The sequence below is a fragment of the Salvelinus sp. IW2-2015 genome, linkage group LG7, assembly GCF_002910315.2.
Source record: "Salvelinus sp. IW2-2015 linkage group LG7, ASM291031v2, whole genome shotgun sequence".
NCBI classification, from domain to species: domain Eukaryota; kingdom Metazoa; phylum Chordata; class Actinopteri; order Salmoniformes; family Salmonidae; genus Salvelinus; species Salvelinus sp. IW2-2015.
The window spans coordinates 18,379,358-18,403,185 of record NC_036847.1 but is presented as its reverse complement, the minus strand read 5'-3'; the positions used below and the strand labels follow the sequence as shown (position 1 = coordinate 18,403,185).

The following is a 23,828-nucleotide window of genomic DNA, read 5'->3' as shown; positions in this document are numbered from 1 at the left end:
TTTATATATTGATAAAAGTCACCTTGTCCGAGGGAGATTTACATGGTTATCAAAACGTCACAGCCCTTATTTTCAGTGTCTCTAAAATTCCCTATGGGAAAAATGAATGCTGGAAAAATGATAGGAACCATTTTCCTGTTTGATCGCTAGGTTTTATGGGTATTATGACACCTCCACTGTGGGGCTCTATTAAAATGAGCCYGTCCTCCTATGGCTCCTCCCACCAGGCTGAAACGAGGTGATGGTGGCGGATGAATGGCACGACAATGGGCGTCAGGATCTCCTCACGGTATCTCTGTGCATTCAAATTGCCAAGATTCACCGACAGACATGGAAGCTCTGTTTCTAGCTCCTAAGCAACTTTGCAGTATTTTGTTTTTTGTGTAATAACTTTTGGATATCAGAGCGGCGGAAACTCACCAGCACTACAWMCAGGAATAGGACTTTCCCGAATTGGATCCTTTGTTCGCACCACCMAGGGCAATTTAACTTATCCCAGAGGCTGCTCCAAGACGCCGTTGGCAGAGAAGAAGTTTTCAGAGTGGACTTCTAGTCCGACTCAGGAGTTGGGCACACCATCCACCGCTTCCGAGTATATTACTTGCTAATGTTCAGTCTCTGGACAATAAAGTAGACAGGCTCAGGGTGAGGATCTCCTTCCAGAGAGACATCAGGGACTGTAACATATTCTGTTTCACGGAATCATGGCTCTCTCTGGATATACTGTCCCCGTCCATACAGCCAGCTGGGTTCTCAGTACATCGCGCAGACATGAATAAAGAACTCTGTTGGAAGAAGAAGGGCAGTGGTGTATGTTTCACAATTAACCACTCATGGTGTGATTGTGATAACATACAAAAACTTAAGTCCTTTTGTTCACCCGACCTAGAACACCTCAAATGAGGTATTCTAGGTCGAATACCTCAAATGAATACAATCAAATGCCGACCGTATTACTTCCCAAGATAATTATTTTTGGTTATAGTCACGCCATGTATATTCCCCCTCAAACCTATACGATGACGGCTCTCAAGGAACTATACTGGACTTTATGCAAACTGGAAACCACATATCCTGAGGCTGCATTTATAGTAGCTGGGGATTTTAACAAAGCAAATTTGAGGAAAACGCTACGAAGTTCTATCAGCACATTGATTGTAGTACTCGCGCTGGGAAAATACTCGACCACTGCTATTCTCTCTTCTGGGATGCCTACAAGGCCCTCCCCACCCTCCCTTTGGCAAATCAGATCACGTCTCCATTTTTCTCCTCCCTTTCTATAGGCAAAAATTCAAACAGGAAGAACCCGTGCTAAGGTCTATTTAACGCTGGTCTGACCAATCGGAATCCATGCTTCAAGATTGTTTTGATCACGTGGACTGGGATATGTTCCGGGTAGCCTCGGATAATAACATTGATGTATACACGGACACGGTGACTGAGTTCATCAGGAAGTGTATAAGGGATGTTGTTCCCACTGTGACTATTAAAACCTACCCAAACCAGAAACTGTGGATAGATGGCAGGATTCGTAAGGCAATCAAACAGGCAAAACGTCAGTACAGAGACAAAGTGGAGTCTCAATTCAACAGCTCAGACAAGCGACGTACAGTCAGGTCCATAAATATTTGGACAGTGACACAATTTGCATCATTTTGGCTCTGTACGCCCCCACAATGGATTTGAAAGGGAACAATCAAGATGTGCTTTAAGTGTAGACTCATCTTTAATTTAAGGGTTTTGTAAAAATTATTGTATGAACTGTGTTGGAATTAAAATCATTTTTATACATAGCCCCCCAATTGTAGCATCTCAAAAGTAATTGGACAAACTAACAATCATAAATTAAATTGTGAGTTTTAATACTTGGTGGCAAATCCTTTGCAGTCAATGACTGCCTGAAGTCTGGAACCCATAGACATCACCAGATGCTGGGTTTCTCCCCTGGTGATGCTCTGCCAGGCCTTTACTGCAGCTGTCTTCAGTTCCTGCTTGTTCTTGTGGCATTTTGCCTTCAGCAAGTGAGATGCATGCTCAATTGGATTCAGGTCAGGTGATTGACTTGGCCATTGCAGAACATTCCACTTCTTTGCCTTAAAAAAGTATTGGGTTGCTTTTGCAGTATGCTTCGGGTCATTGTCCATCTGCACTGTGCCGAAGTGCCATCCAATGAGTTTTGTAGCATTTGGCAGAATCTGAGCAGTTAAAATAGCCATAAACACTTCAGAATTCATCGTGCTGCGTTTGTCAGCAGTCACATCATCAATAAATACAAGGGAACCAGTTCCATTGGCAGCCATATATGCCCACGCCATAACACTCCCTCCCCCATGCTTCACAGATGAGGTGGTATGCTTCGGATCATGAGCAGTTCCTTCCCTTCTCAATACTCTTCTCTTCCCATCATTCTGGTGCAAGTTGATCTTGTACCAGAATGTCTCATCTGTCCATAGGATGTTGTTACAGAACTGTACAGGCTTTTTGAAATGTTTTTTGACAAACTCTAATCTGGTCTTCCTGTTTTTGAGGCTTACCAATGGTTTACATCTTGTCGTAAACCCATTGTATTTACTCTGGTGAAGTCTTCTCTTGATTGTTGACTTTGACACAGATACGCCTACCTCCTGGAGGGTGTTCTTGATCTGACCAACTGTTGTGAAGGGGTTTTTCTTCACCTGGGAAATAATTATTCTGTCATCCACCACAGTTGTTTTCCGTGGTCTTCCGGGCCTTTTGGTGTTCCTGAGCTCAGCAGTGCGGTTTTTCTTTTTTAAGAATGTACCAAATAGCCTAATGATGGCTTGATTCACTGTCAGTGACTGCTCTTTGGAATAATTAAGGGTTAAAAACAACAGATTCCAAATACCACACTTGAAATCAACTCTAGACCTTTTATCTGCTTACTTGTAAATTAACTAATGAGGGAATAACACACACCTGGCCATGGAACAGCTGAGCAGCCAATTGTCCAATTACTTTTGGTCCCTTAAAGGGGGGACCACATATRAAAAGTGCTGTAATTCCTACACCATTCAACCGATTTAGATGTAAATACCCTCAAATTAAAGCTTAAAGTCACTTTCAGCTCATATTCATTACTTAATTTCAACTCCAATATACTGTGGTAGACAGCTAAAATAATAACTTGGTAATAACTCAAAATATTTATGGACCTGACTGTATGTGGCAGGGTCTACAGACAATCACGGATTAAAAAGGGAAAACCAGTGATGTCGCGGATACCGACGTCTTGCTCCCAGACAAGCTAAACACCTTCTTCTCCCGATTTGAGGATAACACAGTGCCATCAATGCGGCCTGCTCCCAAGGACTGTGGGCTCTCCTTCTCCGTGGCCAACGCGAGTAAGACATTTAAGCATGTTAACCCTTGCAAGGCTGCCGGCCCAGACGGCATCCCTAGCTGCGTCCTCAGAGCATGCGCAGACCAGCTGGCTGGAGTGTTTACAGACATATWCAATCTCTCCCTATCCCAGTCTGCTGTCCGTACTTGCTTCAAGATGTCCACCATTGTTCCTGTATTCAAGAAAGCAAAGGTAACTGTACTAAATGACTATCGGCCTGGCCTGTAGCACTCACTTCTGTCATCATGAAGTGCTTTGAGAGGCTAGTTAAGGATCATATCACCTCTACCTTACGTGACAMCCTCGATCCACTTCAATTTGCTTACCGCCCCAATAGATCCACAGATTATGTCATTGCACTGCACACTGCCCTATCCCACCTGGACAAGAGGAATACCTATGTAAGAATGTCATTGACTATAGCTCTGCCTTCAACACCATAGTACCCTCCGAGCTCATCATCAAGCTCGGGGCCCTGGGTCTGAACCCCGCCCTGTGCAACTGGTTCCGGGACTTCCTGACGGGCCGCCCCCAGGTGGTGAAGGTAGGAAGCAACACCTCCACTTCACAAATCCTCAACACAGGGGTYCCACAAGGGTGCGTACTCAGCCCCCTTCTGTACTCCCTGTTCACCCATGACTACGTGGCCACACACGCCTCCAACTCAATCATCAAGTTTGCAGACGACAACCATAGTAGGCCTGATTACCAACAATGACGAGACAGCCTACAGGGGGGAGGTGAGGGACCTGGCGGAGTAGTGCCAGGTAAATAACCTCTCCCTCAACGTCAACAAAACAAAGGAGCTGATAGTGGACTTCAGGAAAAAGTAGAGGGAGCACGCCTCTATCCACATTGACGGGACCGCAGTGGAGAAGGTGGAAAGCTTCAAGTTCCTCGGCGTACACATCACTGACGATCTGAAATGGTCCACCCACACAGACAGTGTGGTGAAGAAGGCACAACAGTGCCTCTTCAACCTCACGAGGCTGAAGAAATTTGGCTTGGCCCCTAAGACCCTCACAAACTTTTAGTTGGTCACGATGCCCAACTGCAGTCAGGTCAAGACCCTGGTGAGGATGACGAGTGCGCAGATGAGCTTCCATGAGATGGTTTCTGACAGTTTGTGCAGAAATCCTTTGGTTTCATCAGCTGTCCGGGTGGCTGGTCTCAGATGATCCCGCAGGTGAAGAAGCCGGCTTTGGAGGTCCTGGGTTGGCATGGTTACACATGGTCTGCGGTTGTGAAGCCGGTTGGATGTATTGCCAAATTCAGTAAAATAACGTTCAAGGTGGTTTATGGTTGAGAAATTAACATTAAATTCTCTGTCAACAGCTCTGGTGGACATTCCTGCAGTCAGTGTGCCAATTGCATTGTGTTATGTGACAAAACTGCATATTTTAGAGTGGCCTTTTATTGTCCCCAGCACAAGGTGTACCTGTGTAATGATAACGCTGTTTAATCAACTTCTTGATATGCCACACCTGTCAGGTGAATGGATTATCTTGGCAAAGGAGAAATGCTCACTAACAGGGATGTGTGCCCAAAATTAGAGAGAAATAAGCTCTATGTGCATATGGAAMATTTCTGGGGTCTTTTATTTCAGCACATGGGACCAACACTTTATATGTTGCGTATCTATCTGGCCGACCGGAGCTACCTCTGGCCAGCCGGCCGGACATACTTATCTGGTCAGCTAAACCTCGCTATCTGGCCAGACGGATCTAGCTATTTTGGCGGCCGACAGGACCTAGCTGTCTGGACGGCCAGACGGACCTAGCTGTCTGGCTGGCTGGACCTAGTTATATGGCTGGACCTATCTAACTGGCCCGCCGGCCTGACCTAGCTATCTGGCCGGCCGGCTGGACCTAGCTGTATGGCCAGCCAGTCGGACCTAGCTATCTGGCCGGCCGAATCTAGCAAGATAGGTCCGTCCAGATTGGTAGGTCCGGCCGGCCAGATACAATGCATTCTGAAACTATTCAGACCCCTTGACTTTTCTCACATTTTGTTACGTTACAGCCTTATTCTGAAATGGATTTTCATCCTCATCAATCTACACAATACCCCATAATGACAAGACACGTGCCCTACGAGGTCCGGAAGCCGCTGGTCTTCTGTTTCTACCTGATAATTAATTGCACCCACCTGGTGTCCCAGGTCTAAACCAGTCCCTGATTAGAGTGAAACAATTAAAAAAATGCAATGGAACTGGCTTCGAGGTCCAGAGTTGAGTTTGAGGGGTCTATGGTGTCTGAGATGATGGAGTTGATGTGTACCATAACCAGCCTTTCAAAGCCCTTCATGATTACAGATGTGAGTGATGCAGGGCGGTAGTCATTGTGGTAGCTAGCCTTAGAGTTATTGGGAACAGAAATGATGTCGGTCAGCTTGAGACGTGGGGATTACAGACTGGGACAAGGAGAGGTTGAAAATGAACGTGAATATCCCTACCAATTGTTCTGCGCATGCTCTGAGAACAAACCCTGGAATACCGTCCGGCCCCACAAGTGTTGACCTGATTGAAAATCTTACTCACGTTGGCCTTGAAGAGCGAGATCACCCAGTCCCCTGGTTCGGCGGGGGCCCTCATATGCATGGCCCCGGTGTTATTTTTGTCGAAGCGTGCATAAAATGCATTGAATCCGTCTGGTAGTGAGGCATAGTTTGGCAAATCATGGCTGGGTCTTCCTTTGTAATCTGTAATAGAACGTAGCCCCTGCCACATGCTGTGGGCATCAGAGCCTGTGTAATAGGATWCCACCTGGTTCCTATTGTCCTTTTGCTTGTTTGATGGCTCTCCAGAGGTCGTAGTGGGACTTCTTGTACTTTTTTGTGTCCTCAGCAGTAGCATAGGAGTTGGCTTTGATAGCCCGGTGTGTGGTAGCCCTGTCCTTTATTTTAGCACCAACCTCTGTGTTAATCCAGGGCTTTTGATTGGGGGAAGCAGTGAACCTTCACTGTGGGGACAATGCCGGCGATGCATTTCCTAATGAAGTCTGTGATGGTGGTTAGCTCGTCGATGCTATTGGCGGAGTCCTGGAACATGTTCCAGTCAGCGTTAGTAAAGCAGTCCTTTAGCAGAGAAACATTTTTCTATAGAGCACGTCACAGGTACTTCCTGTTTGAGCTTCTGCTTGTAGACAGGAAGCAGGAGTATAGAGTCATGATCTGATTTGCCGAACGGGGGGACGATGGAGGGCCTTGTATGCTTGCTTGTGGGTAGAGTAATATTGGTCTAGGACTTTATTACCTCTAGTGGTGAAGGAGACATGTTTAGCAAAGTTGAGTTGGAGCTCAGCAGCCATACAATACGGTGCAATCTTGTTTTTTGTATGTAGCCTATACTTTAGGCTATTTACCTTTTAATGCAGTCATCTTGTGTTTTAATTTTAAGCATATTTTTATTGTTTGCTTTTTGTAACAATGGCAAAGACATTGGCAATTTTGTATTTGTAGTCAACTTCATTTTGACGTTATCGGCAGTCAGAGAGACAGATAAACATCTTGAATCTATGTTTTGTGGAGATCTTGTTTATAAAGTGACGCAGTAGGGGAAAAACGCATCTAATGACACACTTAGCGGTTCTAGGAAGGGTCTGGGCAGGTGGTAAACAAGCGTTTTTAAGTGCAACTTTAATAACAAGAGTTTTGGGAAACAGCTCTGAGATTTAACGATGCTCAGACGAAGATTCTAACGATGAACTTAGCCTTAAGATGCTTTAGGGAAACCGGGCTCAGGTTAGGCTGCTGTTCAGGAAGACCTATTCCATCCCAATAAAATTATTCTACTCTCCTTTTAAAAAAAAGACAAAGAAATGCCTCACACAGATATTGTTCTCTAAAGTCCATGATAAGAGAATCATGTCTGCTCTGCCTGTACATTTCTATCTGCACCACTCAGAACGTTTCCACCACCTGAGTAAGCCCCTGCTCTCATGTTGCTCTGTCATCATCCACTCATGAGCAGTTCATCACATGCAAATCAATTTGTGTGTTTGTGTCATATGTGTTCCTGATGAAGAGGGCATGAGGTTGTTATGGTATGTTAGGCTAAGAACAGAGARGGTTTATGATACAGGCCTTGCTAAGGACTTTCTGGCTGGCATCACGAGTGTGCTCTGCAGCAGAGCGAGATAATTGACCAATTAAAGCACAGACACTGAGATGTTAATAGTAAGCCACTCTGGCAATGTTTTGTCTGGATTTCTATCATTGCTTATTACACCATTATCCAACTCTTCTGCCCCTGTTTATTTGTATATCTGTTTTTCCCTGGCAAATTATACCTGATGAACCTCCTTGAAAGCGTTTATTTTATTTGATCCTAACCTGTTAACTCCACTCACTAACCTGTCAGTCTAAGCTCTGCCCCCTGGCCTTTCACCCAACCAATCACATTTTTTCCACCATTGCCCTGGAGCCAAATCTGCCCTCAGAATATTTTTTCACATAATTCATGCTAATGTTGTGTTGTTAAACTAACGCCCAATTGACTCCCATTCACTCCTTAAAAGAGTGCACTCTTTGACCCAGAATGCACTGCAGGGCCTATAGAAAATGTCTGCGTTCCTCTGCTCAGACGTTGCATGCATCAATCAATGGTTGCATGCCATGTCATCAACTAGTAWTCTGTCCAGATTGCAATAACATATGTTGATATATAAAATTCCTATCCAGATGATTTAGGGATTCAATCCGATCGCGCTTGTAGACAATGCGGCTTAATACGTAAAATACCTATCCAGGCGTTGTAAGATCTCATGGCTAATTGCATTCTCATGGCTAATTGGTTTAACATCTCCCCCTTTCCTAAAAAGACTCACAATTGAGGTCAGGTGCATCCTGTTTCCATTGATCATCATTGAGATGTTTCTACAACTTGGAGTCCACCTTTGGTAAATTCAATTGATTGGACATGATTTGGGAAGGCACGCACATGTCTATATAAGGTCCCACCATTGACAGTGCATGCCAGAGAAAAAACCAAGCCATGAAGTCGAAGGAATTGTCTGTAGAGCTCTGAGATAGGATCGTGTCGAGGCACAGATCTGGGGAAGGGTACCAAAAAATGTCTGCAGCATTGAAGGTCCCCAAGAACAGTGACCTCAATCATTCTTAAATGGAAGAAGTTTGGAACCACCAAGACTCTTCCTAGAGCTGGCCAACAGGCTAAACTGAGCAATCAGGGGAGAAGGGCCTTGGTCAGGGCGGTGACCAAGAACCCGATGATCTCTCTGACAGAGCTCCTCTGTGGAGATGGGAGAACCTTCCAGAAGGACAACCATCTCGGCAGCATTCCACCAACCAGGCCTTTATGGAAGCTATTCCTCAGTAAAAAGGCACATGACAGCTCGCTTGGAGTTTGCCAAAAGGCACATAAAGGACTGATGAGAAACAAGATTCTCTGGTCTGATGAAACCAAGATTGAACTCTTTGGCCTGAATGCCAAGTGTCACATCTGGAGGAAACCTGGCACCATCCCTATAGTGAAGCATGGTCTTTCAGCATCATGCTGTGGGCATGTTTTTCAGCAGCAGGGACTGAGAGACTAGTCAGGATCGAGGGAAAGATGAACAGAGCAAAGTACAGAGAGATCCTTGATGAAAACCTGCTCCAGAGAGCTCAGAACCACAGACTGGGGAAAAGGTTAACCTTCCAACAGGACAACGAACCTAAGCACACAGCCAAGACAATGCAGGGGTGGCTTCGGRACAAGTCTCTGAATGTCCTTGAGTGGCCCAGCCAGAGCTCGGGCTTGAACCTGATCGAACATCTCTGGAGAGACCTGAAAATAGCTGTGCAGCGACACTCCCCATCCAACCTGACAGAGCTTGAGAGAAACTCCCCAAATGCAGGTGTGCCAAGCTTGTAGCATCATACCCAAGAAGTCTCAAGGCTGTAATCGCTGCCAAAGGTGCTTCAACAAAGTACTGAGTAAAGGGTTTGAATACTTATGTAAATGTGTTTTTGCTTTGTCATTATGGGGTAGTGTGTGTAGATTGAGAAAAAATACGTTATACATTTTTGAAAAATTCAAGGGGTCTGAATACTTTCCGAATGCACTGTACATGTTGGGAGGAGACAGTGACTGATTAAGCGCAGAACACCAAATACTTATAAAACAGTTCCATATTTATTGCAAAATATTTTAGGACAGAATACAACTGAACAAACACGTCAACGTTGGAGGAATGGACAGTAAGGCCAACATCAGAACTCCAAGTGCTGTACACACAAATAGTAACATTTCTTGCTTAAATAGTATATGTAGTTCTCATAGCAAACCTCTAGTAGTACATTTCCAGACCTCCTGGCTCTCCTAAAGAATTGTTTTTACCTGTGTACAGAGAATACTCACATGACCCAATGTAGGACACCAGATGACAATCATAAATGATCACAAAGACTCTCTCAATTCATTAAAATTATAAAATAAAGTTTTGGCTCCAATTTTTCTTTCTTCTTCTTTAATATCAGTTGTCATTGASAAGCTGGGAAAGAGGGACTGGGTGACGTCTCATGACACCCTATTCCCCATGTAGTGCACTACTTTGTTAGTACCCTACAGCCTGTTGTCCAAACTCCATAGCATACTCAAAATATGCTCTTGTTCTTTTGCCCAAATAGTACATAGCTATGATAGTTTTGAGAGACAAAATCAACATAGGGAGCCACAATAGTGCTATTCAATTATTTCAAAACGACTTGAACATTGATAATGGCTAGAGCATTATATCTAGATGAACTAGGCTGTGCAGTCCTGTGCACATCCTTTTAAAGATTTGGCACTGGTGTAGTAGTACTTCTTAGAGTAAACCTTACTTTCCCCCGTTTGTGCCCTCTCTCACATCTTTACAACCTTTCCACAAAAAGGCAGAGTAAGACAGGTTACATTTTTTCTGACATTCAAAATGTACATCTTAATTGGCTTACCGAAAGCTGGGATCTACAAAACCCCTGTTACTGGAAGTTTACAATAGAAAAATCAAATAGATAATTAGAAAAAAAACACATAAGCCCTTTGGAAAACAAACCAAAAAATACAAAGGATGATGTACAATCCAAAATGCTTTGCCAAACAGACTGGGGAGGGTTTCTTCTAAGTAGGCTGAATATGATGCGAGACAGGTAACTACAGATGCACAGTTCCACTTTTTTTTTTGCCATGTCTAATTCAATGTTTACAATACTGTTTGAGAAAAAATATACATTACAAGTCCAAAGGCTACCAAAAGTCCACATTGTGACAAAATATAGAACAAGCATATACATCATTTTTCTGGCTCAGCTTTTATAGAAGTTTACACACCTCGATTGACTAATAATCCTTTCTGTTCTGTATTGGAGGAGTTATCTTCCTCTATCCAAAGGACACCAAGGCTTCCAGAAATCAAAAGTAATTCTGTCCGCAAGAGTCCAAAGTTGACCTAAACTCAATGACAAACCTTTCTGCACCACCCAATTGGCTGAGCCCTGTCTGAGGCTGAGTGTGATGATGCTAGCAAGCGGATGGGCAGCTAACGCACATGCTGGGCAGTACAACGCTACACTACACGCTGAGGAGACGGACAGAGGCGCTCAGGTTCAGACAACAGACACGGGCTTCGTTCATGCTTTTTATACAAATCTAAAAAGAACAATAGGTATCTGGGTGATGGTATAAGGAAAATGACTTGCACTGCGACATCTGACAAATAAGTCTTTCCTTTCTTTTAAAGCAACATGCAAACCTCTCTCTACAATGGTGTATTTCAACATTAATTTCATACCAAAAGCAAGAAAGGTATGTTGGGCTGAAGTGAACTCATCCACACGTCTATTCTGCTATAAAACAGTCCAAGCTGTTGTTTTACTAGATATCTACAAGTCCCTTAGTAAATGCACACCAAATTGTCAGAAGGCTCTAATGTAAAAACGTTTGACAAAAACAAAACATTCCACAACCCTTTTGATACTAGAACTGTTTCAATGAATCAGGACCCTGAGTAGAGAAGGACATAGGCTTGGGTGAAATTACAGCAGAAATCCTTTTTTTGCTGATCAAACACCAAAAATAATATGACTTTAGCTAAATAGAAACATCTTCAGACATGAATAACTCAGTACTAATTACGGGTACTCTTAAAACCACACATGTAACCAAACCCACAACAAAGTCTTCAGCTTAGAATATGCATGTACTCATGCATATAGTGTGTATTTTCCTCTTACGTATGTACGGCAAGTGGCAGGGGCTATACAGAGGAGCCTTTAGTTATACCATCACCCTCTGGAGACTAACACTTATTACAAAGAGCTTCATACGAAGGAGAGCAAACATAATACACAGGATTCAAGACAGGGAGATGGACAGTTCTCTGCAGCCTTGTAAACAGGGGAGGCAAGACAGGCAAACGGGGTGCAATCAAATGGGGAATAACAAACATCCTCTTAGAGCAGCACAGGTGAGGGCCTATTCAGATGGACATCCTCCCTGGTTCGTAGGGACATCCTCCTTGTTCACCAATATGAGTGGAGCTTGCGGCACCACCACCACCTCCTGATGTAACCGGATGTGGCTGCTGGTTACTGGGGGCCACAGAGAAAGCATTGCAGAGCCTTTCAGGGGTAGTGGCTGGATTTTTTTCCATGCAGAAATGGGCAACAAAAAAAACTAAATAAATCTAGTCAGTATGACCATATTCAGCTATGTGACACTGCTGGAAACCCTGGGGTGTATTCATTACGGAAACCGTTTACTGTTTAAGAACAAAATGGAAGCAAACAGAGCAAATGGAACGAAACACGGAGGGACCTACCTGAATTTTCCCAATAGAAACTCTAGTTTGTGTTTTTCTGTTTGGAGTAAACAGTTTCTGTGGCAAAACGTTTTGCAACAGAATCGGCGTAATGATTACACCCCTGGCGCAACTTCATTTAACAGAACACAACAAAGCGCAGCGCAGCGGCTGAGCCAGGATGGACGAGCAAGTGGCTTATCCCAAAGGACTGAGGAGCAGACTGACCGACTAACGGACACCAGCAGAAAACGGGCAACAAGCTGACCACCCCTGAGCCACTTCATGGGGGGTGGGGGGGGAGAAAGGAGGCGGAGGACGGGGGCCTGGGTCAGACGAAGAGCTGAATGCGCTCGCGGATGGTCTGCCTGCAGATGGGGCATGTCTTGAGGGCAGCGCTGCAGTCGATGCAGGAGGCATGGCCGCACTGAAAGACCAGCTTGATGTGGTTGTCGATGCAGATGGGGCAGGTGATACGCTCCTCCATCTGGCGGTAGCGCGACTGCAGCTGCTCCAGCAGGTTGTGCTGCTCCGAGTCCGGGCTGCAGTCCACCTCTGTCTGGTCTGGAGAGAGAGGAGGGGGATACATGTCATTCACTTCACCATTTAACATCACACTCCACTAAAAGGTATTGTGATCTGTACTAGTATTATCAGGACATCTATTTATGTTGTAGCTTCTATTTATCAATTACTACAAATGCCCCTCACCGACACACATCAGAAAACAAGAAATGGCTTCTAGTCATCTGTGGTATCATTACCTTGTCTTATTTTCTTGGTGATCGTGACCTGGCATTTGATACATTTCTTCATTCGATGAGCACACTCTGGAGAGATTAGGGAGAGGCACAAGGAGTTACTTCAGATCCCAAACATTAAGATCTTGTGGGAACACCAAAGGCCGGTTTCTTAGAGACTGATTAAACCTAGTCCTGGACTAAAACCACTTCCAATGGATACATTTTAGTCCATGACTAGTCTTATTGCTCCAGCTGCCCCACACACATTCTTTCTTGCACAGACACACACACCCCATCTACCTTCACAGGCGACGCTGTGCTGGCAGGGGCAGAAGAGGACGAGCAGCGCCAGCTCGGAGCAGATGAGACACTCGCTGGGCCCCGGCAGGACTGGCATGGCCAGGTTAGTCATGGTATTGGGCGTGGTGTGGACCCGCCGCAGGCTGGTGCTGCTCAGTGACGTGCCGCACGTGATGGCCTGCAGCCGCTGCAACCTGGAGGAACGGATGGATGAAAGACTGATTGGTACACATAGTGTACGATAGGATTTGTTCTCTTATCTTCTTTGTTTTGGTTAGTTATTTGTTCTCATCTTTTCCACTTATTTTAAAGCCCATTTACAGTGGCAAAGAAAAAGTATGTGAACCCTTTGGAATTACCTGGATTTCTGCATAAATTGTTCATCAAATTTGATCTGATCTTCATCTAAATCACAACAATACACAAACAGTGTGCTTAAACTAATAACACACAAATTATTGTATTTTTTTTGTCTATATTTAATACATAATTTAAACATTCACAGTGTAGGTTGTAAAAAGTATGTGAACCCCTAGGCTAATGACTAGGGTTAAAAAAGTATCTCTAAAAGCCTTGGAGTCCATCAGTCCACGGTAAGACAAATTGTCTATAAATGGAGAAAGTTCAGCACTGCTGCTACTCTCCCTAGAAGTGGCCATCCTGCAAAGACGACTGCAAGAGCACAGCGCAGAATGCTAAGAAGAATCCTAGGTTAAGGTTAAGAAGAATCCTAGAGTGTCAGCTAAATACTTACAGAAATCTCTGGAATATGTTAACATCTCTGTTGACAAGTCTACGATACGTAAAACACTAAACAAGAATGGTGTTCATGGGAGGACACCACGGAAGAAGCCACTGCTGTCCAAAAAAACACATTGCTGCACATCTGAAGTTTGCGAAAGTGTACCTGGATATTCCACAGTGCTACTGGCAAAATATTCTGTGGACAGATTAAAATAAATTAAGTTGTTTGGAAGGAACACACAACACTGTGTGGAGAAAAAAATGGCACAGCACACCAACATCAAAACCTCATCCCAACTGTAAACTATGGTGGAGGGAGCATCATGATTTTGGGCTGCTTTTGCTGCCTCAGGGCTTGGACAGTTTGCTATCATCGACGGAAAAATGAATTCAAAAATKTATCAAGACATTTTGCAGGAGAAAGTTAGGCTATTTGTCCACCAATTGAAGCTCAACAGAAGTTGGGTGATGCAACAGGACAACGACCCAAAATACAGAAGTAAATCAACAACAGAATGGCTTCAACAGAACAAAATACGCCTTCTGAAGTGGCCCAGTCAGAGTCCTGACCTCAACCCGATTGAGATGCTGTGGCATGACCTCAAGAGAGCAGTTTACACCAGACATCCCAAGAATATTGCTGAACTGAAACAGTTTTGTAAAAAGGAATGGTCCAAAATTCCTCCTGACTGTTATGCAGGTCTGATCCGCATATACAGAAAACGTTTGGTTGAGGTTATTGCTGCCAAAGGAGGGTCAACCAAATCCAAGGGTTCACATACTTTTCCCACACTGCACTGTGAATGTTTGCACGGTGTGTTCAATAAAGACATGAAAATGTATAATTGTTTGTGTGTTATTAGTTTAAGCAGACCGTGTTTTTCTATTTTTGTGATCTAAATTTTATGACCAATTTATGCAGAAATCCAGGTATTTCTAAAGGGTTCACATACTTTTCCTTGCCACTGTATGTCTGATTGGGGCCATAATCTCCATGCTGACCCTTCATAGCAATGAGTGTAAAAAGTGCTGTTATAATAGTAGAACCATTAAGGCCCATACAGCCAGCCAGCCAGTCAGTAGTTGTACATACCTCTGCTTCTCAGAGAAGCTCTTGATGAGCTGCAGCACGGCTGTGTCAGCTACCAGGTCCAGCGGGCTCTTGCCTTTGTGGTTAGCGTAGTTGATGTTGGCGCCCTCCTGTGCCAGGAAACAGGCAATGGCTGCGCCCACGCTCAGCTCCGTGTTACCCATCAGCCCCGAGCTGCTCAGCTACACAGGAAGGAGGGGGGAGGAGAGTTGAGTTCTGGCGAGCCTTTATTCTTGTAAATTAAAGGAATCACATGAGAGTCAAAGCTGCACACACAGGATATGAGAGAGAGAGTCAGACAGAAAGTACAGTGTACAACAACCACAACAAGATTACTGGGGACGTCAGATGACACTAAAAACGAGTAATTGCTAATTCGTATCAATTAAGCAATAATCTTCTAGTAATCAGCGGCACGTCAGATGCAAGCTGCCCACCTGTTTACTACCTGTAGCCTAGTGGTTAGAGCGTTGGACTAGTAACCGAAAGGTTGCAAGATCGAATCCCCGAGTTGACAAGGTAAAAATCTGTCGTTCTGCCCCTGAACAAGGCAGATAACCCACTGTTCCTAGGCCGTCATTGAAAATAAGATTTTGTTCTTAACTGACTTGCCTAGTTAAATAAAAAGGTTTTTAAAAATTCTTCTTTTTTTTTTTTAAATGCAAAGGGGATGTCTGGTCCTCATACAGACTATAGTACAGCAAGGGAGTGATGTCACTAAACCCAATGCACCCCAGCTGGAGAAAGACAAGCCCAAATCCAATCAAATCCAGAACTCCCCTCCTTTGCTGACAATGTGAATACAGGGTACTTAGACYAGCCACCTTATGTACAGTGTGTGTTTCCCCTATCCAAAATGGCTTGGCGGATGGCCAGCATTGTTTGAGCACTGCAGTGTTTGGGGTCGTGCCGATACCCTTTGGCAGTGCCAGTGGCAGCAGCTGCTAGAAAACAATGCTGATGATTTGCATTAACCGACCTAGCTAATAGAAGGAACACATTTTTTTAAACAGACCTGTGTATGACAATTGAGAGGTGAGGAGTGATTGTGCCTATTTGAAGTTAGGGAAGATGATTAGATAAAATAAGGAGAATTCATTTCTCTCTCAGTGATTTGATGTCTCATTCAAAACTAGGTCTCTCCCTTATTTTGGTCTCCCCTTCTCTTCCGGTCACATCTCTTTTTGCATAATTTCTCCTGCACCACCCAAGAATCAAGAAAAATCACACCCTTCCTCACAGTCTTACCTGGCAGTACAGCGAGGATGATGACGAGCCCGGGCCCCCCTCTCCTCTCTCCTGCGTGGTGGTTGTGGTGCTGGTGGTGGCGGGGGTGAGCGTGGCGTTGGCCAGCTGCGGGCGGCTGAGGGCGACGTGCATGGCCGTGTCCCCATCCTCGTCCTCCACATTGACGTCCGCGCCCTCGACCACTAGCAGCTGCACCAGGTCCCCGTGGCCCTGCGTCACCGCCAGTTGCAGCGGCGTCTGGTTGCGGTTGTTGCGGATGTTGACGTCACAGCGGCCCTGTGAGAGGGTGGGTGAGGGGTGAGAGAAAGTTAGTTGGGATGTTCCTTTTGAAGCTTAAAAAGGTCAAAGTGCATTGAATATAACCTTGTTGGCCATCTTTGGGTGTTGCTATCATTTTTCCTTTTTTGGAAGACTCAGCAGGTACCAATGTTACATTGCATGCATTTGCTTTTTACGTAGCTGTCCTGTGACTGCTTGGTATCTGTAACTATTTTACTGTGCTGTTGTGTCCATATTGTGTTGTACCTCACTGATTGACCTGATTTTAAACAAATGTGGGCACTGAAACTGATTTCTATCCACTGTTGTTTCAAAAAGGTATTTTATTTTGTTTTGTTCTAGTACTTGTAATGCTATACTTTGGCATTTCTGTCCCAGTTCCGAAGAATGCTGTTATGGCAGCATTAAGGAAAGTTTMTTGGAAACTTCAATTTAAGCCAACAAGTCCTTGAAGGTGTTACATGGAAACAACACTTCTAGCTGCTCCACAACCAACTATGTCATAACTGTTAACAGCCACCAGGGGGAGGTCTCCTTCATAATGCTGAGGAGCAGAGAGCGAAGGGGTTATACATACAGTTGAAGTTGGAAGTTWAAAAATTCCCTGTCTTAGGTCAGTTAGGAWCACCACTTTATTTTAAGAATGTGAAATGTCAGAATAATAGTAGAGAATTATTATTTCAGCTTTTATTTCTTTCATCACATTCCCAGTGGGTCAGAAGTTTACATACACTCAATTAGTATCTGGTAGCATTGCCTTTAAATTGTTTAACTTGGGGTCAAATGTTTCAGGTAGCCTTCCACAAGCTTCCCACAATAAGTTGGGTGAATTTTGGCCCATTCCTCCTAACAGAGCTGGTGTAAGTAACTGAGTTAGGTTTGTAGGCCTCCTTGCTCACACATGCTTTTTCAGTTCTGCCCACAACTTTTCCATAGGATTGAGGTCAGGGCTTTGTGATGGCCACTCCAATACCTTGACTTTCTTGTCCTTAAGCCATTTTGCCACAAGTTTGGAAGTATGCTTGGGGTCAATGTCCATTTGGAAGACAAATTTACGACCGAGCTTTAACTTCCTGACTGATGTCTTGAGATGTTGCTTCAATATATCCACATAATTTTCCTCCCTCATGATGCCATCAATTTTGTGAAGTGCACCAGTCCCTCCTGCAGCAAAGCACCCCCACAACATGATGCTGCCACCCCCGTGCTTCACGGTTGGGATTGTGTTCTTCGGCTTGCAAGCCTCCCCCTTTCATCTGCAAACATAACGCTGGTCATTATGGCCAAACAGTTCTATTTTTGTTTCATCAAACCAAGAGGTACAAACTTTGTCTCCATCCCTCCAAGGATAGGGATATCCTTGTCTCAGTATGTAAAATGTAATAAAATGTATGCACTCTACTGTAAGTCGCTCTGGATAAGAGCGTCTGCTAAATGACAAAAATAAAATAAATAAAAATTAAACAAAATTGCAGTTTCAAACCATAGTCTGGCTTTTTTATGACGGTTTTGGAGCAGTAGCTTCTTCCTTGCTGAGCGGCCATTCATGTTATGTCGATATAGGACTTGTTTTACTGTGGATATAGATACTTTTGTACCCGTTTCCTCCAGCATCTTCACAAGGTCCTTTGCTGTTGTTCTGGGATTCACTTGCACTTTTCGCACCAAAGTACGTTCATCTCTAGGAGACAGAATGCGTCTCCTTCCTGAGCAGTATGACGGCTGCGTGGTCCCATGGTGTTTATACTTGCGTACTATTGTTTGTACAGATGAACGTGGTACCTTCAGGCGTTTGGAAATTGCTCCCAAGGATGAACCAGACTTGTGGAGGTCTACAATTTTTTTTCTGAGTACTTGGTTGATTTCTTTGGATTTTCACATGTCAAGCAAAGAGGCACTGAGTTTGAAGGTAGGACTTGAAATACATCCACAGGTACACCGCCAATTGGCTCAAATTATGTAAATTAGCCTATCARAAGCTTATAAAGCCATGACATAATTTTATGGAATTTCCCAAGCTGTTTAAAGGCACAGTCAACTTAGTATATGTAAACTTCTGACCCACTGRAATTGTGATACAGTGAATTATAAGTGAAATAATCTCTGTAAACAATTGTTGGAAAAATTACTTGTGTCATGCACAAAGAAGATGCCCTAACTGACTTGCCAAAACTACAGTTTGGTAACAAGAAATTTGTGGAGTGGTTGAAAAACGAGTTTTAATGACTCCAACCTAAGTGTATGTAAACGTCCGACTTCAACTGTATATAGCTAGACACACACACACACACACACACACACACACACACACACACACACACACACACACACACACACACACACACACACATCAAAAAAATAAACGTCCTCTCACTGTCAACTGCGTTTATTTTCAGCAAACTTAACATGTGTAAATATTTGTATGAACATAAGATTCAACAACTGAGACATAAACTGAACAAGTTCCACAGACATGTGACGAACTGAAATGGAATAATGTGTCCCTGAACAAAGGGGGGGGGTCAAACTCAAAAGTATCAGTCAGTATCTGTTGTGGCCACCAGCTGCATTAAGGACTGCAGTGCATCTCCTCCTCGTGGACTGCACCAGATTTGCCAGTTTTTGCTATGAGATGTTACCCCACTCTTCCACCAAGGCACCTGCAAGTTCCCAGACATTTCTGGGGGGAATGGCCCTAGCCTTCACCCTCTGATCCTACAGGTCCCAGACGTGCTCAATGGGATTGAAATCCGGGCTCTWMGCTGGCCAATGTGAAACACTGACATTCCTGTCTTGCAGGAAATCACGCATAGAACGAGCAGTATGGCTGGTGGCATTGTCATGCTGTTGGGTCAGGATGAGCCTGCAGTAAAGGGTACCACATGAGGGAGGAGGATGTCTTCCCTGTAATGCACAGCGTTGAGATTGCCTGCAATGACAACAAGCTCAGTCCGATGATGCTGTGACACACCGCCCCAGACCATGACGGACCCTCCACCTCCAAATCGATCCCGCTCCCGAGGTCAGGCCTCGGTGTAACGCTCATTCCTTCGACGAAATCCGACCATCACCCCTGGTGAGACAAAACCGCAACTCTGCAGTGAAGAGCACTTTTTGCCAGTCATGTCTGGTCCAGCAACGGTGGGTTTGTGCCCATAGGCGACATTGTTGCCGGTGATGTCTGGTGAGGACCTGCCTTACAACAGGCCTACAAGCCCTCAGTCCAGCCTCTCTCAGCCTATTGCGGACAGTCTGACCACTGATGGAGGGATTGTGCGTTACAGGTGTAAATCGGGCAGTTGTTGCCATCCTGTACATGTCCCGCAAGTGCGATGTTCGGATGTACCGATCCTGTGCAGGTGTTGTTACATGTGGTCTGCCCCTGCGAGGACGATCAGCTGTCCGTCCTGTCTCCCTGTAACACTGTCTTAGGTGTCTCACAGTACGGGCAATGCAATTTATTGCCCTGGCCACATCTGCAGTCCTCATGTCTCCTTGCAGCATGCCTAAGGCACGTTCACGCAGATGAGTAGGGACCCTGGGCATCTTTCTTTTGGTGTTTTTCAGAGTCAGTAGAAAGGCCTCTTTTGTGTCCTAAGTTTTCATAACTGTGACCTTAATTGCCTACCATCTGTWAGCGGTTAGTGTCTTAACGACCGTTCCACAGGTGCATGTTCATTAATTGTTTATGAGTCATTGAACAAGCATGGGAAACAGTGTTTAAACCCTTTACAATGAAGATCTGTGAAGTTATTTGGATTTTTACGAATTATCTTTGAAAGACAGGGTCCTGAAAAAGGGACGTTTATTTTTTTGCTGAGTGTTAATAGAGGGTGAGAGAAACAGCTTTTTTCCACACCGTTCCTTACCTCTTTTACAAGGATCTCGGCCACGTCTCGGTGGTTGTTGAGGGAGGCCAGGTGCAGAGCTGAGAAGCCGTCCTCCTTCTTGACATCCACCAGCTGACGCGCCCGAGCCAAGATCTTCTCCGTGGCCCTGTGGAAACAAATGGCCTCGGGTTCAGATTGAGCATATAGTGCACTACTCATATGGACATGTTTTGTRCCTTGGGGACAGCTTTATGGATTATAAATCACTGTTAACACACAACCATGGAAACCCTGGAATCAGAGAGAAGGTTTGTATGACAAATGTATCTGCGTCACAATCGGTAGCTTAACGGGCATTTGGATGATGGCACAAAGACGGCTGTTTCACGAGCTAAAACTAACCCACCATTAGAAGGAAAGGAAACAACAGAGCCAGTGAGCCCCAACATGGGGCAGGGATTTCCATTAGGCAGTGCTAAGCGTTTTACTGAGAGCAGCGGCTCTAAACAGCATTGACCTCCAGCTCTCGGCTGAACTTGCATAATGGATTGGCGCTCTTTCCTAACACCCCCCCCGCCCCCCCCCCCGTCATACACCATCTTGTCTCTCTCTCATCAGTCACTTAGCTACTCCACCATTCCCATACTCAGTTAAATCTTCCTCAAGCACTCATCATAATTCACTCTAATCCATGCCAATATTGGCCAAAATTGTTTTCCTATAACTACTTCCACAGACTTTCGCCAATCTCCATAGTGTGCAAAGTGAGAGGTGGTGGTGGTGGTGGAGAGACTGAGCTGGGGCTTTGAGGACGAATAGGACGGGTGTATTGAATAATCCTGCTTTGTTATTCAAGCACTGGGTTCTGATATTGCAGTCCGTCGAGGGGCTGGCTGGCTGTAAAGCAGGGCTGTCCGTGTAAATCCTCTGCGCCGGCTGCTTTATGGCGTGTGAAATTAGCCCTACACAGTATCGTACAGTTCACAGGCCACGGCAGACAGGGTTCACGCAGACATGTAAGCAGACAGACACAAAAACAGACACGAACCAGACTCTTTCCCATTAGTCAGAGTTGTTTCCCCCTTGTAATCTACATTTTTATAATCTGCTGGTTCTAATGTCATTTTAAAGTGGGTTTGCCTATTTGCATCTCCAAGTTACTGTTAAATAATTTGAAARCTAAATGAGGCATTTATAAAATTATATTCTTCAAGAATAAATAGTTATACTGTATATCCTTAATTGACTGGGTAGCTGTTAAGTACAAGTAGTTACAGTAGTGTACAGTAAAAGCATGGTCAAAGAAAGCATAGTCTATTTCTGCTGTGGAGTCAAATAAGTGGGGTTTAATCCAGCATTATTTATGATAGCAACAAAGTAAGAGTGCAGTCCTTATTAACATATTGCTCATCCGTTTCAGTACTGTACACGAGCAGCAGAGGGGGCTGGGGGGGGAAACAACCAGCGGATTGGCATATTTACATATGGTCATTCTTCACCTCAGGGCAGCCAGCCTTGCTAGGAGCAGCTCACCAGTCACTGTTGCTCTTAGAGCAAACTACAGGTAAATTCCAAAATAAAGGAAACACCAACATAATGTGTCTTAATAGGACGTTGGGACACCACAAGCCAGAACAGCTTCAGTGTACCTTGGAATAGATTCTACAAGTGTTTGGAACTCTATTGGAGGGATGCAACACCATTCTTCCACGAGAAATTCCATCATTTGGTGTTTTGTTGATGGTGGTGGACAATGCTGTCCAAGGTGCCGCTTCAGAATCTCCCATACGTGTCCAATTGGGTTGAGATCTGGTGACAGACGGCCATGACATATGGTTTACATCTTTTTCATGCTCATCAAACCATTCAATGACCACTCGTTCCCTATGGATGGGGGCATTGTCATCCTATGGGGGTATGGTAGCCAAAAGAATAGCCTGCCCAGCATTTTTATACATGACCCTAAGCATGATGGGATGTTAATTGATTGATTAACTCAGTAACCGCACCTGTGTGGAAGCACCTGCTTGCAATATACTTTGTATCCCTCATTTACTCAAGTGTCCATTATTTTGGCAGTTACCTGTACATACTTTACTACTGGTGGGGGGACAGAGGTAATTTGTACCTGCGTGCGACTCACTTGGGGAGGAGGGGAAGTGGGGTAGAGGGTGAATAGGGAGGTTGTCACAGCTGCCTCCCTCTTTCCTCCATCAAGACTGCATCTCTCAGACCACCTCTGCCCCTCCCCACTTCACAAGCTCATAATCCCGCCCCCTTACCCTGCAGCCCTGGGAAAGTGTCTCTGATTGGATTTTAGCCCAGTCACTCTGTCGTCTCCCCTCAGTTTAGATCTCTGCATAATTTCCATAACCCCTGCATGTTCATACGAGGCATTACTGTCGTAACATGAGCTCATACATCATGACACCAACGCAATGGTAATGACTTCGCTAGAGAGARAAAAAATATTTTTAGTTTCTGAATGAATGTCTCAAATGTGGACTCATTGGGGAATATAAACATCGCTTTTCAGTGAAATCGATTTGTGGAGGTGGAAAGATAAATGCATTTTTCAGTGTATTTATGTGCTGAGTAGTTATGTGAAGTAGTTGGAGGGACAGAGTGAGTCAGACATTTAATGTTGTTGTGGTTGGACTGTGTGTGAGGGTTAAGGCCTAGCTGGGGTGTGTACGGACAGACGGGCTTGCCTTTGGCTGGGAGCTCGGGAGGAGCACAGAGAGCCCAGGTCAACAGAGAAAGAGAGAGAGCCAGAGGAAGATTGGAGGGAGGGAAATAGGGAGAGAGAGTGAGGGAAAAAGAGAGAATTAGAAGAGAGGGAAACAGAAGAAGATAGTTGTGAGGAAGAGAAAAGAGAGGAGGCTCTCTCTCATGGGCTGCCTGCCTCTCCCTTTGCCTTCCCAGGATCATTTTAGAACTATGACCCTCTTTTCCCATTTCCTCAGATAAACTAAATAAATACCTTCACTAAAATAAACACCTTCACTAAAATAAACAAACACACATTTATATCGGCAAAACCACCGGAGAGGAGCGGCAGAAGAATGGAAGAACTCAAAACCCCTTTAGGGATGCTACTTTGTGGACAAATAAATRCAAAACAACTAAACAATGAAAGAAACAGACACATGGGCATTTTTCAGCATGCATGCATACAGTATCTTAGATCCCACTCTAATATATGTATGTATACATGAGTAAAAAGAGCTCCTCCAGTATACTGTAATTCGCAATGTTCTTTTCATTTGCAGCAGCAGCTGATGTCAGGCCAAATKAATGAACTCAAGCACTGCACATGACACATTCCAGAACAGATTGGCCATTTCTTTTATGATTCTGTGTTGGAGCCTTCCTGAATGACTGTTTTCCCTTTTCCCCTTTCTTTGTGCCGAGTCAACATTCTCCCCATACAAGGAGATGCTTTTCACTGAG

The 23,828-nt window shown here is 44.5% G+C and overlaps 1 protein-coding gene across 2 annotated transcripts in view; it reads right to left on the bottom strand.

The window, feature by feature from the left end:
- Positions 1-9,475: 9,475 nt before the first annotated feature.
- Positions 9,476-23,828, bottom strand: part of LOC111966541 (E3 ubiquitin-protein ligase MIB2) — a 100,228-nt gene continuing 85,875 nt past the window's right edge. For both annotated transcript variants that reach the window (XM_023991270.3, XM_070444511.1), the window contains 6 exons: positions 20,415-20,541; positions 16,267-16,542; positions 15,022-15,200; positions 13,185-13,378; positions 12,906-12,971; positions 9,476-12,705 (listed from right to left, as the gene is read on the bottom strand). In XM_023991270.3, the coding sequence (XP_023847038.1) occupies positions 12,473-12,705; positions 12,906-12,971; positions 13,185-13,378; positions 15,022-15,200; positions 16,267-16,542; positions 20,415-20,541 (1,075 nt within the window). In that variant the 3' untranslated portion in view covers positions 9,476-12,472. The remainder of the gene's footprint in view (positions 12,706-12,905; positions 12,972-13,184; positions 13,379-15,021; positions 15,201-16,266; positions 16,543-20,414; positions 20,542-23,828) is intronic.